This window comes from Crinia signifera, chromosome 19 (assembly GCF_055691185.1).
Source record: "Crinia signifera chromosome 19, ASM5569118v1, whole genome shotgun sequence".
Classification (NCBI taxonomy): domain Eukaryota; kingdom Metazoa; phylum Chordata; class Amphibia; order Anura; family Myobatrachidae; genus Crinia; species Crinia signifera.
The window spans coordinates 1,559,881-1,572,923 of record NC_139226.1 but is presented as its reverse complement, the minus strand read 5'-3'; the positions used below and the strand labels follow the sequence as shown (position 1 = coordinate 1,572,923).

The 13,043-nt window shown below is 47.2% G+C and overlaps 1 protein-coding gene across 1 annotated transcript in view; it reads right to left on the bottom strand.

Annotated features, from left to right (window-relative positions):
* Window positions 1-2,783, bottom strand: part of LACTBL1 (lactamase beta like 1) — a 56,265-nt gene extending 53,482 nt beyond the window's left edge. Inside the window, exon 1 of the mRNA XM_083161425.1 lies at window positions 2,724-2,783. Within this exon, the coding sequence (XP_083017551.1) occupies window positions 2,724-2,744 (21 nt within the window). The 5' untranslated portion in view covers window positions 2,745-2,783. The remainder of the gene's footprint in view (window positions 1-2,723) is intronic.
* Window positions 2,784-13,043: the final 10,260 nt, after the last annotated feature.

Sequence of the window (13,043 nt, the reverse complement as noted above, 5' to 3'; positions counted from 1 at the left end):
GTGAATACACTGCTGTTTTACAAAGACCCTCGAGTGCCAGTCTCTTCTTTCCTGAAGACATATATATATATATATATATATATATATATATATATATATATATATATATATATATATATATATATATATATATATATATATATATATACATACATATATAGGGGCGTCAACAGCAGTGTAGACCCCTGGGCATAGCAATGTATTGGGGCCACTACTGATCCTCCAGCGGTAGGGGTGGGGGAAGCTTTGATGTCCCCGCGGGTGGTAGGGGGTATTATATCACCCGCTCAGCATGTAGGGCCTGGATCAGTAATTTCCATTAATTACCCCTTTACTGCACAGATGGTGGGAGAAGGGGGCATTGGGCTGAATGAAGGGGCCCTGATACATAACTTCCAGGGTGATAGAGGATGTTTAATACGCAGAGGAGGGGTGTATAGTGGAGTGGGCTTATTATTCATAATTTTCTGGTGGGAGGACAGCTTGCTTGACTGCTGATATCTCCAGTTCCCGGAACTAGATTTCTTAGCTCTTAATGGAATTAAAAACTAGAGAATCCCACCTACCAAATGGTATTGGGGACTAGGGGATCAGAGTTCAGGAGGCAGAGCAATCTGCCAACGAGGATATAAAACTACATACCAGGTGTGTGGAGCTGGAGCAGTAACCAGCTGCTGGAAGGCTGATATCTCTGGTTCTGGGAATAGTAGAGACAAGCTACTAGTGTCCACCAATGGGGGAGAGTCCCAGCTTTTAGAATATACCCTCAGAAAAACTCTAAGTCAGACAGAACCTGAAATATCTGACTGGGAAGAGCAATTAACAGGCTTGGATGGGGACCACTGCTTTGAAGTCAGATATCTCCAGTTCCCAAGGGCCGATTTTTAAAATTCTTATACCCATGGAAAGAGGGGACCCTCAGCTTTCAGTCTAGGGCCCTTAGACTCCTGGGGGGGTTTCTGGGTACCCAGAAACCCCCCCTGCGTGCGCTACTGGTCTCCCTCATTATAGCGCTGATACAGTGACTCCCAGGGCAGTATAATGGGTACGAGCACAGGGCCAGCGTCTGATTGGCTCCTCCCAGCTGTAGTGTGGGTCCTTCTGGTGACTGCAGCCGCTCACACACCACTTTCCTGTGCCCACTGCAGGGATTTGCTCAGTGTAATCCCTAATCCTCAGACCTCATTCACTCCGTGGATTTACCAGGCTGAGCAGCTCGCGGCAGATTAACCCTAACACTGCAGGAAGCCTGGAGGACGTAGAACAGATCTTACATCTCTTGTAGGGTAGCGTTGTGGATTTCAGCCAATGCGTGGGGCTGGCTAAGTGGTTAGCAGTGCATGCGTGGGGCTGGCGCAGTGGTTAGCAGTGCATGCCTGGGGCTAGTTCAGTGGTTAGTAGTGCTTGCGTGGGTCTGGAACTGGTTAGCAGTGCTTGCAGGGGTTAGCAGTGCTTGCGTGGGGCTGGTAGGGGTTAGCAGTGCTTGCATGGGGCTGGCAGTGGTTAGCAGTGCTTGTGTGGGGCTGGCACAGTGGTTAGCAGTGCATGCGTGGGGCTGGCGCAGTGGTTAGCAGTGCATGCGTGGGGCTGGCGCAGTGGTTAGCAGTGCATGCGTGGGGCTGGCGCAGTGGTTAGCAGTGCATGCGTGGGGCTGGCGCAGTGGTTAGCAGTGCATGCGTGGGACTGTTGCAGTGTTTCACAGTGCATGCGTGGGGCTGGTGCAGTGGTTAGCAGTGCATGCGTGGGGCTAGTAGTGGTTAGCAGTGCATGCGTGGGACTGGTAGTGGTTAGTAGTGCATGCGTGGGGCTGGCGCAGTGGTTAGCAGTGCATGCGTGGGGCTGGCGCAGTGGTTAGTAGTGCATACGTGGGACTGTTGCAGTGTTTCACAGTGCATGCGTGGGGCTGGTAGTGGTTAGCAGTGCATGCATGGGACTGGTAGTGGTTAGCAGCACATGTGTGGGGCTGGTGCAGTGGTTAGCAGTGCATGCGTGGGGCTGGTGCAGTGGTTAGCAGCACATGCGTGGGACTCGTAGTGGTTAGCAGTGCATGCGTGGGGCTGGCGCAGTGGTTAGCAGTGCATGCGTGGGGCTGGTGCAGTGGTTAGCAGTGCATGCGTGGGGCTGGTGCAGTGGTTAGCAGCACATGCGTGGGACTCGTAGTGGTTAGCAGTGCATGCGTGGGGCTGGCGCAGTGGTTAGTAGTGCATGCGTGGGGCTGGCGCAGTGGTTAGTAGTGCATGCGTGGGGCTGGTGCAGTGGTTAGCAGTTCATGCATGGGGCTGATGCAGTGGTTAGCGGCATATGCATGGGGCTGGCACAGTGTTTGACATTTCTGCCTCCATGTACGTTTCAGAGAAGCACTGTATGGAGTTTGTACGTTCTTCCCATGTTTTACATTTCCTCTATGAAGCTGTGTACACACGGGGCGATATATTGCTGCAGAGATGTTGCTGATGAAAGGGAACCTCTGCCGGGGGAGCTGCCGGGGGAGTCAGCTGGTCGCAGGAGATCATAAGGGGGCTAAAAACGGGAGCGCGCAAACAAACATACTCGTATCAGGGAACATGATTTGCCTGGTTATATATAAATACAGCACTACCCGCACACAGTTACTCGAGCAAAGGGCTTGCAATCTATATGATCATGCAGTGAGGGTGGGGATATCTGCTAGTGATCAGGTGTACACATGTCTGCTAGTATGGAGTATAGTAACAGCGACTCACCTGGATCGGCAATCCATCCATCCTGGCTAGCGGCTACAGATCAGCATTCCTCCAGGTCCTAGAGAGAGGAACGTATTACACGGTGAGGCCGGACTGTACCATGACAGCGCTCCAGAGACACATTACCCAACCAGTCCGATGTGATCATATATCGGCTTCAGTAGGATTTCCCGAAATGGTCAAAATGCTGACATTTAAAATTGTCGACATATGTTGATTTTTGGTGTCTATATTGACATAGGTTACCGTGTACCACATCCCCTCGCATGGTACCATGGTAGACCACCGGATACCCTGGCTGTGACGTACCTGCTCCCCCGTCACCTAGACCACCGGATACCCTCGCTGTGACGTACCTGCTCCCCCCCCCCCCCCCGTCACCTAGACCACCGGATACCCTGGCTGTGATGTACCTGCTCCCCCCACCCCGGTCCCCTAGACCACCGGATACCCTGGCTGTAACGTACCTGCTCCCCCCGTCACCTAGACCAGTGGATACCCTGGCTGTAATGTACCTGCTCCCTCCGTCACCTAGACCACCGGATACCCTGGCTGTGATGTACCTGATCCCCCCCCCCGTCACCTAGACCACCGGATACCCTGGCTGTGACGTACCTGCCCCCCCCCCCATCACCAAGACCACCGGATACCCTGGCTGTGATGTACCTGCTCCCCCCCCCCGGTCCCCTAGACCACCGGATACCCTGGCTGTGATGTACCTGCTCCCCCCCCCCCCCCCCCCCGTCACCTAGACCACCGGATACCCTGGCTGTGACGTACCTGCCCCCCCATCACCAAGACCACCGGATACCCTGGCTGTGATGTACCTGCTCCCCCCCCCCGTCACCTAGACCACCGGATACCCTGGCTGTAACGTACCTGCTCCCCCGTCACCTAGACCAGTGGATACCCTGGCTGTGACGTACCTGCTCCCCCCGTCACCTAGACCACCGGATACCCTGGCTGTGACGTACCTGCCCCCCCATCACCAAGACCACCGGATACCCTGGCTGTGATGTACCTGCTCCCCCCCCCCCGTCACCTAGACCACCGGATACCCTGGCTGTAACGTACCTGCTCCCCCCGTCACCTAGACCAGTGGATACCCTGGCTGTGATGTACCTGCTCCCCCCCGTCACCTAGACCAGTGGATACCCTGGCTGTAATGTACCTGCTCCCCCCCCCCCCCGTCACCAAGACCAGCGGATACCCTGGCTTTAAAGTGACTGCTCCTCTTCCGTAAGTCCGTCGCCTAGACCACCGGATACCCAGGCTATGATATACCTGCTCCCCCAGTCACCTAGACCACCGGATACCCTGGCTGTGATGTATCCGCTCCCCCCGTCACCTAGACCACCGGATACCATGGCTGTGATGTATCTGCTCCCCCCGTCACCTAGACCACCGGATACCCTGGCTGTGACGTACCTGCTCCCCCGTCACCTAGACCACCGGATACCCTGGCTGTGACGTACCTGCTCCCCCCCTCCCCCGTCACCTAGACCACCGGATACCCTGGCTGTGATGTACCTGCCACCCTCTGACACCTAGACCACCGGATACCCTGGCTGTGATGTACCTGCCACCCTCCGACACCTAGACCAGTGGATACCCTGGCTGTGATGTACCTGCTCCCCCCGTCACCTAGACCACCGGATACCCTGGCTGTGATGTACCCACTCCCCGTCACCTAGACCACCGGATACCCTGGCTGTGACGTAGCTGCCACCCTCCGACACCTAGACCTGCGGATACCCTGGCTGTGATGTACCTGCCCCCCCCCCGTCACCTAGACCACCGGATACCCTGGCTGTAATGTACCTGCTCCCCGCCCCCCCGTCACCTAGACCACCGGATACCCTGGCTGTGATGTACCTGCCACCCTCCGACACCTAGACCACCGGATACCCTGGCTGTGACGTACCTGCTCCCCCGTCACCTAGACCACCGGATACCCTGGCTGTGATGTACCTGCCACCCTCTGACACCTAGACCAGCGGATACCCTGGCTGTGATGTAGCTGCCACCCTCCGACACCTAGACCACCGGATACCCTGGCTGTGATGTACCTGCCACCCTCCGACACCTAGACCAGCGGATACCCTGGCTGTGACGTAGCTGCCACCCTCTGACACCTAGACCAGCGGATACCCTGGCTGTGATGTACCTGCCACCCTCCGACACCTAGACCACCGGATACCCTGGCTGTGACGTACCTGCTCCCCCGTCACCTAGACCACCGGATACCCTGGCTGTGATGTACCTGCCACCCTCTGACACCTAGACCAGCGGATACCCTGGCTGTGATGTAGCTGCCACCCTCCGACACCTAGACCACCGGATACCCTGGCTGTGATGTACCTGCCACCCTCCGACACCTAGACCAGCGGATACCCTGGCTGTGACGTAGCTGCCACCCTCCGACACCTAGACCAGTGGATACCCTGGCTGTGATGTAGCTGCCACCCTCCGACACCTAGACCAGCGGATACCCTGGCTGTGACGTACCTGCTCCCCCGACACCTAGACCAGCGGATACCCTGGGTGTGATGTACCTGCCCCCCCCCCCCCCCCGTCACCTAGACCAGCGGATACCCTGGGTGTGATGTAGCTGCCACCCTCCGATACCTAGACCAGCGGACTTACCTTTCTATGTTTGGATGTGTGTGGTCCTCTATGGTGAATGATGGAGATCTTCCTGTGCCATCTACATGTTGATCTGAATGGAAGCGTTCGGCTTAATTCCTAACTTCTGACTGCAGATTATTGCTCTCCTCGGCCCCCTCCATTGGCCAGTGCAGGGATTTGCACACCAGTAACATCAGATGAGAATCCCAGTATAATCATCACAAAGGTTGTATTCCCCAGATTCCCGTTCCCTATATACTCGATATACCCTATATACTCCGTGATGATGATTCACTTTAGGAAATGAGAGATGTAAATATACTGTGATCCTCTCCCTGGCAGGGGTAACAGAGGATTTAAGTGAAGGGGATTAACCCTGACATGAAATAGTTAATAGAGTCCTGTTGATCCCAGCGGCCAGATGCTGTGCAGAGGAATACTGAGGAATAATGTCTCTGGTCTCGGCTGGTACTATGCCCTGATGTTACACAGAATATGCACCACAAAGCTCAGCATGCTCTGTCTGTGTGCTGCATTCATCTATATTCTATATTATAACGTGATCTATAAGGTTCATGGATTGAACCTACAGTTACACACAATAGTCAGTGGCGGCTCCTACCTTTTTGGGGGAGGGGGGCTGCCTATGGCTGCAGGAACCCCCCTCCCCCTGTTGCCGCCACTCTCCTCCCATCCCCGGCACCTGTCCAACGATTGCGGGCGCCGGGACTGTTGTATGCGCAGTACAAACATCTGTACTGTGCATGCAGCCAGCTTCGGCAACAGCCCATAGAAGCAATCTTGGTCCCGGCCCCTGTACAATGTAAGTTACAGGCACCGGGAGACAGCGTGTGCGCAGTACAGATGTAGGTAGTGAACATGCGCAATTACTGAGTTTGCCCAGCAGCCGCAGAAATGCGTCCCGGAGGGAGGGAACACCTCCCAATGGGCCTGCCTCGGTGACTGGCAGGTCGGACTTCCAATTGGAGGTCACTGCCAGTCACAGTCTCACAGACTGCATCTGGCTTCACTACAGTGGCAGATTTTACCTGGGGGGGGGGGGATGCAGCCCATAGGTAAAACCCGCCACTGACAATAGTACATAGGAGATCACCCTGGAACTTTCCCAGATGCACAAATCTATGTAGTGGAATTGTCATCCACAGACCATAACTATAGTACACACGGTACTTGTTTATTTACACGGCGGCAGCAGCCGTGCGTCTGAGTCCCCTTGCGCTTCGCTCGCCCACGCTGCGGGCTCGTTGGCTCGCTACGTTCGCCGCGCTATCGAAAATTAACTCTATGCCAACGTGGATAGTAGGGGTATGAACTATCTTCATTGGCATAGAGTTCATTTACCTTATTTTTGATAGTTTAGTAAGCGCAGCAGCCGGAAGTTCACGGCGGCCATACTGCCGCCATACTGCATACGGCCATACTGCCGCCATACTGCATACGGCCATACTGCCGCCATACTGCATACGGCCATACTGCCGCCATACTGCATACGGCCATACTGCCGCCATACTGCATACGGCCATACTGCCGCCGTGAAACTAAACAAGTACCGAACACAGATAGCAGGGCTGAGCCTTACAGACCTGTTACCCAATACAGTGTGTGGGCTTACTCACATTTTGGGGGTTCACCCATTTAACATTACATAATTCTTTGTATATATATATATATATATATATATATATATATATATATATATATATATATATATATATATATATATATATATATATATATATATATATATATATATATATATATATATATAGCGAGCACGGGACTGGCACTTGGGACAATGGGATGCAGCAGCAGAGGTAAATATATATATACTGCTTATCAAGTCCGGCACTGCCCCTCTCCTTTTGCAGTAATCAGCTGGCCCGGGTGCCCATCGAGGGTGAAAGCGGTTCCACTTGCATACAATGTAAGAAACGATGTCACTCCAGGTCGTTTACTTATGCCTACGGCGTTTCGGGCCTAGCCCGTCTTCAGGACATAATCAGTTCACATATACAATATGTGACATATTTATACATAAATGCAACTTCATACCTCCCAACTGTCACGATTCCGTCGGGACAGTCCCGATTTTCGGGTCCTGTCCCGACGTCCCACCCGCGGCAGGCATTGTCCCGCTGCGGGGGGTGGCAGTTGGGAGACCCCCCAATCTAGTAGAATAGACGCTGTGCGCATGCGCACAGCGTCTATTCTCGTATGAAAATGAGGTTGCGGCTAATTAGCATAAGCCGCGCCCTCATTTGCATATGCCCCACCCCCTTTTCGGGCGCTCGAGCGGCAAAGCCGCGCGAGTGTCCCTATTTCCTCCGGACGGAAGTTGGGAGGTATGCAACTTACCCATCCCGGTGCTGTCTGCTCTCACATCCGCCCACCGGCGTGCTCTCTGTCTCCCTTCCGGATCCTCCCACCGGAGGTGACGCGGCACCGTCCGGGGTCACGATGCTTTGACTGACAACACTGCAAAAAACGTGTATACATAACATTAGTTCGGAAATCTCCACACATCAACATTTATATCTAAAAACAGTGCTTATGATATCTTCTGATGATTATTATTCTAAAAAACGTGATGATGTGCTTATTTATTCAATGTGTCTAGCCTGCTCGGCTAGTATTTAACCAGTGATCACTAGGTGGCGCTGACAGTACTATCAATCTCCTGTGAGCTGGATGATAATCTCATACACTGTCAGATCTTGTATTCTCGACTACATATAACGTACAATACTTGAACTAGCTTTAAAATAACTTGTGCTCTGTACTCTATAATTGGTGTCTATACTGTTACTTAAACAATTTATGATGAATTTAAAAGTGCTTATGTCAGGGCGCCGAGTCCACACTATCATGTGTACCCGCCAATCCTGAGATCCACACTGTGTTACATAGTTATTGTAATTAGTGTAAATGAGATCTGATAACTCACACTATTATACTGACACTCTGATATCTCACTATTATACTGACACTCTGATACCTCACTATTATACTGACACTCTGATACCTCACTATTATACTGACACTCTGATATCTCACTATTATACTGACACTCTGATATCTCACTATTCTACTGACAATCTGATACCTCACTATTATACTGACACTCTGATACCTCACTATTATACTGACACTCTGATACCTCACTATTATACTGACACTCTGATACCTCACTATTATACTGACACTCTGATATCTCACTATTATACTGACACTCTGATACCTCACTGTTATACTGACACTCTGATATCTCACTATTGTACTGACACTCTGATATCTCACTATTGTACTGACACTCTGATATCTTACTGTTATACTGACACTCTGATATCTCACTATTGTACTGACACTCTGATATCTCACTATTGTACTGACACTCTGATATCTTACTGTTATACTGACACTCTGATATCTCACTGTTATACTGACACTCTGATACCTCACTATTTACTGACACTCTGATATCTCACTATTATACTGACACTCTGATACCTCACTATTTACTGACACTCTGATACCTCACTATTTACTGACACTCTGATACCTCACTATTGTACTGACACTCTGATATCTCACTGTTATACTGACACTCTGATACCTCACTATTATACTGACACTCTGATATCTCACTATTATACTGACACTCTGATACCTCACCGTTATACTGACACTCTGATATCTCACTATTATACTGACACTCTGATATCTCACTATTATACTGACACTCTGATATCTCACTATTATACTGACACTCTGATACCTCACTATTATACTGACACTCTGATATCTCACTATTCTACTGACACTCTGATACCTCACTATTATACTGACAATCTGATACCTCACTATTATACTGACACTCTGATACCTCACTATTATACTGACACTCTGATACCTCACTATTATACTGACACTCTGATACCTCACTGTTATACTGACACTCTGATATCTCACTATTATACTGACACTCTGATACCTCACTGTTATACTGACACTCTGATACCTCACTGTTATACTGACACTCTGATATCTCACTATTGTACTGACACTCTGATATCTCACTATTGTACTGACACTCTGATATCTTACTGTTATACTGACACTCTGATATCTCACTGTTATACTGACACTCTGATACCTCACTATTTACTGACACTCTGATATCTCACTATTATACTGACACTCTGATACCTCACTATTTACTGACACTCTGATATCTCACTGTTATACTGACACTCTGATACCTCACTGTTGTACTGACACTCTGATACCTCACTATTATACTGACACTCTGATATCTCACTATTATACTGACACTCTGATACCTCACTATTATACTGACACTCTGATATCTCACTATTATACTGACACTCTGATACCTCACTATTATACTGACACTCTGATACCTCACTATTATACTGACACTCTGATATCTCACTATTATACTGACACTCTGATATCTCACTGTTATACTGACACTCTGATACCTCACTGTTATACTGACACTCTGATATCTCACTGTTATACTGACACTCTGATATCTCACTGTTATACTGACACTCTGATATCTCACTGTTATACTGACACTCTGATATCTCACTGTTATACTGACACTCTGATACCTCACTGTTATACTGACACTCTGATACCTCACTGTTATACTGACACTCTGATACCTCACTGTTATACTGACACTCTGATATCTCACTATTAAACTGACACTCTGATACCTCACTATTATACTGACACTCTGATACCTCACTATTATACTGACACTCTGATATCTCACTGTTATACTGACACTCTGATATCTCACTGTTATACTGACACTCTGATATCTCACTGTTATACTGACACTCTGATAACTCACTGTTATACTGACACTCTGATACCTCACTGTTATACTGACACTCTGATACCTCACTATTATACTGACACTCTGATACCTCACTATTATACTGACACTGATATCTCACTATTATACTGACACTCTGATACCTCACTATTATACTGACACTCTGATATCTCACTATTATACTGACACTGATACCTCACTACTATACTGACACTCTGATATCTCACTATTATACTGACACTCTGATACCTCACTATTATACTGACACTCTGATATCTCACTATTATACTGACACTCTGATATCTCACTATTATACTGACACTCTGATATCTCACTATTATACTGACACTGATATAAATTATACTGACACTCTGATATCTCACTATTATACTGACACTCTGATATCTCACTATTATACTGACACTCTGATATCTCACTATTATACTGACACTCTGATACCTCACTATTATACTGACACTCTGATACCTCACTATTATACTGACACTCTGATATCTCACTGTTATACTGACACTCTGATATCTCACTGTTATACTGACACTGATATCTCACTTTTATACTGACACTCTGATATCTCATTCTTATACTGACACTCTGATATCTCACTATTATACTGACACTCTGATATCTCATTATTATACTGACACTCTGATATCTCACTATTATACTGACACTATTATACTGACACTGATACCTCACTATTATACTGACTCTATTATACTGACACTCTGATACCTCACTATTATACTGACACTGATACCTCACTATTATACTGACACTCTGATATCTCACTATTATACTGACACTGATATAAATTATACTGACACTCTGATATCTCACTATTATACTGACACTCTGATATCTCACTATTATACTGACACTCTGATATCTCACTATTATACTGACACTCTGATACCTCACTATTATACTGACACTCTGATACCTCACTATTATACTGACACTCTGATACCTCACTATTATACTGAAACTCTGATACCTCACTATTATACTGACACTCTGATACCTCACTATTATACTGACACTCTGATACCTCACTATTATACTGACACTCTGATACCTCACTATTATACTGACACTCTGATACCTCACTATTATACTGACACTCTGATATCTCACTATTATACTGACACTGATACCTCACTACTATACTGACACTCTGATATCTCACTATTATACTGACACTCTGAATCTCACTTTTATACTGACACTCTGATATCTCATTATTATACTGACACTCTGATATCTCACTATTATACTGACACTCTGATATCTCACTATTATACTGACACTCTGATATCTCACTATTATACTGACACTCTGATATCTCACTATTATACTGACACTCTGATACCTCACTATTATACTGACACTCTGATACCTCACTATTATACTGACACTCTGATACCTCACTATTATACTGACACTCTGATACCTCACTATTATACTGACACTCTGATACCTCACTATTATACTGACACTGATATCTCACTATTATACAGACACTCTGATATCTCACTATTATACTGACACTGATATCTCTTACACTGACTCTCTGATACCTCACTATTATACTGACACTATTATACTGACACTGTGATATCTCACTATTTTACTGACACTCTGATACCTCACTATTATACTGACTCTATTATACTGACACTCTGATACCTCACTATTATACTGACACTCTGATACCTCACTATTATACTGACACTGATATCTCTTACACTGACTCTCTGATACCTCACTATTATACTGACACTATTATACTGACAAGCTGATATATCACTATTATACTGACACTCTGATACCTCACTATTCTACTGACACTCGGATACCTCACTATTCTACTGACACTCTGATACCTCACTATTCTACTGACACTCTGATACCTCACTATTATACTGACACTCTGATATCTCACTATTATACTGACACTCTGATATCTCACTATTATACTGACACTCTGATATCTCACTATTATACTGACACTCTGATACCTCACTATTCTACTGACACTCTGATACCTCACTATTATACTGACACTATTATACTGACACTGATACCTCACTATTATACTGACACTATTATACTGACACTCTGATACCTCACTATTATACTGACACTCTGATACCTCACTATTATACTGACACTGATATCTCTTACACTGACTCTCTGATACCTCACTATTATACTGACACTATTATACTGACAAGCTGATATATCACTATTATACTGACTCTCTGATACCTCGCTATTATACCGACACTCAGTATAATAGTGAGGTATCAGACTGTTAGTATAATAGTGAGGTATCAAACACTCTCATACCTCCTTATTATACTAACACTCTGATACCTCACTATTATACTGACACTATTATACTGATACTCTGGTACCTCACTATTATACTGACACTATTATACTGACACTCTGGTACCTCACTATTATACTGACACTATTATACTGACACTCTGATACCTCACTATTATACTGACACTATTATACTGACCAGAGGCAGAACTACCATTGGTGCAGCAGGTGCATTGCACCGGGGCCCCTAAAGACTAAGGGGCCCACTTCTGCCACCCACTACTATGTGGCATATTGTGAACTTGGTTTGTAGTGGAAGAGGAGGGCCCAAAAATTTAGTTTTGCACCTGGGCCAACCACTTGTAAGTTCCGACACTGATACTGACATTATTATACTGACGCTCTGGTGCCTCCTTATTATACTGACACTCTGGTGCCTCCTTATTATA